Source organism: Uranotaenia lowii, chromosome 1, assembly GCF_029784155.1.
Source record: "Uranotaenia lowii strain MFRU-FL chromosome 1, ASM2978415v1, whole genome shotgun sequence".
Lineage (NCBI taxonomy): Eukaryota > Metazoa > Arthropoda > Insecta > Diptera > Culicidae > Uranotaenia > Uranotaenia lowii.
This window is the reverse complement of record NC_073691.1, coordinates 206,160,300-206,163,754: the sequence shown is the minus strand read 5'-3', so window position 1 is coordinate 206,163,754 and position 3,455 is coordinate 206,160,300. Positions and strand designations below refer to the sequence as shown.

General features: G+C 33.7%; 1 protein-coding gene across 1 annotated transcript; it reads right to left on the bottom strand.

Annotated features, from left to right (window-relative positions):
- Positions 1–1,439: 1,439 nt before the first annotated feature.
- Positions 1,440–2,071, bottom strand: LOC129740731 (dolichol-phosphate mannosyltransferase subunit 3). The gene is made up of 3 exons (XM_055732783.1): positions 1,951–2,071; positions 1,703–1,886; positions 1,440–1,640 (listed from the first exon to the last, which is right to left on the bottom strand). The coding sequence occupies exons 2-3, from the start codon at positions 1,850–1,852 to the stop codon at positions 1,506–1,508; spliced, it is 285 nt and encodes a 94-aa protein (XP_055588758.1). The 5' UTR covers positions 1,853–1,886; positions 1,951–2,071; the 3' UTR covers positions 1,440–1,505.
- Positions 2,072–3,455: the final 1,384 nt, after the last annotated feature.

Here is a 3,455-nt window from a genome sequence, read left to right as displayed (position 1 = left end):
CGAAGAGATGAAAACGAGATTTGCAGAGAGGCGCTAGATTGGAATCCAGAAGGTCATCGAAGAAGAGGCAGACCCAGAAATTCGTGGCGGCGAAGCCTAGCCGCTGAAATCCGAACTGTCGACGAGAATCTTGACTGGGACCAGGTGAAGACGCTGGCTCCGGATCGTCAACAGTGGAGGTCTTTTACCACGGCCCTATGCACCGGAGGATCGGCGCGGGATCATTAAGGGGGGGGTAGGGTCTAACACTTAAAAAAAATCGATTTTTTTTATTTTTTTATTTTCTTATTGTAAAAAATTTCAAGAATGTTGTGTCAAATTTTCAAGTCAATTGAAGCAAAACTGTAGAAGTTATAGGCCTTTATCTCCTCCTATTTAATACTGCAAGGAAGCAAGAGCAGAAACTTCAAACGCGTTTTTCTCGAAAGCACGTTTTTAAAGTCCGTGGACATCGTCATTTGAAAACTACTTATCCGATTCTTTTCAAATTTGGAACATATTTTCTACATATAAAATACCAGACCCCAACGTTTTTCTTTTTTGTTTTTTTTACTTTGGGGAGATTTTACAGGTGAAAAATGGCGGATTTTTTCGTGAAAAATCGTAGTTTTTACTTCAGACAGCCACAAAAATTTCAAAAAAATTTTTTTAAGTTAAATAAAAACGTTGGGGTCCAGAAAAACATCTATTAAAAATATTTTGTTCGGATTTGTTGACTTCAGATGATTCTGTGCTGAGATACAGTGTCCACCGCAAATCCTGTTTTCTAAAAGGCATCCTCGAAAGTTCTCCGTCATCGGCTCATTTTTCAATATTTTTCTACGAAAAAAATGATAAATGTTCTTTTAACAATGCTTTGTATAATGCAAAAAATTTGAATACATTTGTTTGAAAGATAGCTCTAGAAAAAAATCGTGAAAATGGTGTTTTTTTATACCCGTTAGACCCTACCCCCCCCTTATGTAAGTAAGTAAGTAAGTTTAGATTTTCTTGTTTTCAATTTTGTATTTATATTTTAAAAATTTTCATTTGGGATTTCGATCTTAAGTTTTATTTTATTTTTTTTTTTATTCCTTTTACTATTCGTTCAATTTTCAAACTTTCGATTTCGAACATCTAGTTAATTTTAATTTTCGATGATCTTGACTCTAAGTTTTTAACTTCGTGTTCGATATTTTATTTCCCTGATACGTAGGTCCGTTTTTGTTTTAAGAATTTTGAATTCTGGGTTAGAAGTTTCTACTCCCAATTTAAAATATTGACGTTTTTATTTCGATTTTCATTTTTTTATATTTTTAGAATTTCAACAATTAGATTCCTACAAGTCTTGTGTCTTTAGATTGAGTGTCTATTTTCGATATTTCTCGCGTGAGTTTCATTACGTCTCGTATGAAAATGTTCGGATTTTGAGAAATGTTTAAATTGAACCACAAGAAAAATGATTCGATAGAATTTTTAACATTTATTCAAACTTAACTTACGAGCTACGCACGATCATACAAAGACTAATCACTAAGCGTCATTCCTTTACTCCGAAGATCTGCCTTGGCTTCCTTAATCTGTTCTAGCAGTTCCTTGGCCGCTTCTTCACAATTGTTGAAGGTGAAAGTACGATATAGCACCACAAACGCCGAGTACATCTAAAACACGAAAGAATCCTAATTAAATTAAGCCTTCAGATAGGCATAACAATGAACCTTACCCCAAATAGTAGCACCAAGATCACCGGGGACCACCTGATCTCCAGCATATACTGGTCGAACAAATCATGCTGAACTTGGCGGTAAACAATGGCAAAATAAACGCCGAAAAATGCCGCAGCAGCCGCCAGCCATTCCATTAATTTAGTCATGATGTTGTCTGCTGGCCGATTGGAATGTAGGTAACTAAATTGAATACAAGACAATCTGTTGAACTCGTTACCGGTGAAATTTTAATATCAAAACTTACCAAATTAAATCAAAAGATGCACTTTACTATGTTCGCTTTCAACGACTGATGCACAACGAAAATGTTTGTGTTTTGATTTGCTCATCATCTCACTCGACGATTCCGAAAGTGACGTGGATACGCCAATGCAATATTCGGCGACAGATGAGGCAACTCGGCGAATTCGTATTCGAGGAGCGCCATCTGTCCCATTAACATAACACGAAAAATTATTTAGTGTTTCCTTCATTTCCTCGATGACAAGAATGCTGCTCAATTAAAAAGGGTCAGTATAAATTTAAGACTTTTTACGTAAAATTTGTAATGTTTAAACCAGAGCAATATTAAAATTTGAATAAGAACAAAATTAAAAAAAAAAATTTTTTAACGAGAATCGACACGCTTCAATGTCAGGAAAAAAATGAGCTACTTTTTTGTCGCTGAGTTCCTTTCAAGGTTTGAAGCTTAGGAGAAGGTTTGTATCTGGACTATAACCAATGTTGTAAACAAGTTATGCCTACCCTTTTTCCCTGTGAAAGGTTGCAGACAAGCTTGTTTAAAACTTCGTACGAGAATTTTTTTTTTCGGATATAAGACGGGTTTGAAATTTTTCGGGGCAACTACGAAAATTTAAATTTGAAAAACGGCAGGAGAATTTTTGAATATCTGAATTTTATATTTGAAATCACATTGATCTTCTAAACAAAGGATCATTAAATAGTGTCTTTCGATATGAATTGCTAGCTAGGCAAAATTCTGCACGTTTTTGAGATGATGGATAAGTCTGCCACTTTGAAATCCCATAAAATTGAGCTCGTCGGAATGCTCAAGTTGCATAATTTAGGGCGCTATACAGTTAAACCTTCAAAACGGATATTAAAGGCACAAAATCTTTAAAACGTCTTGGATTGTGTATTCATAATTGAACTACATTTTTTTCAGATCCAGAACGGAATGAAGAAAAACTGATTTTTCATAACAGTTTACTGATTTTTGCGAAAACGAACAAGGTATATAGGACAGGGGTGAGCAACCTTGTGAAGCAACGGGCCACTTTTAATTTGAAATTCTTTCGGCGGTCCGCATTAATAAAAAAATTCAGGTTTGAAGAACTTTACGTAATTTTTCATAACGACAATTTTTTAACAAAAACAAAACTGAAAAAGATTAAAAAAACGAAATAGAATAGGTTCATTAATAAATCTTTATCATTTTTCAACATTTTAAATGTTTTCGTTGATTACGTTGAATCCAAATATTCATTTTTTTTTGTCAGCTCTAGGCTCTAGTTTCTGAGATAACTTTTAGAAATAGGTTAAAAAATTAGTTCTTCAATTTGTTTACTTTTAAATACAAACACTTAAATTGACTCAATGATCAACTTTTCCAAAGACTGCGGGTAATTTTTAATTCTGAGAAAAAAGTCATGGAAGTTTTCTTTTTGTTATTTTCATACCAATCTGCAAAAAACGGGTATTTAAACGAAATTTTAAAGAAAAAATAAACTAATTTAATTAATCTTTGAT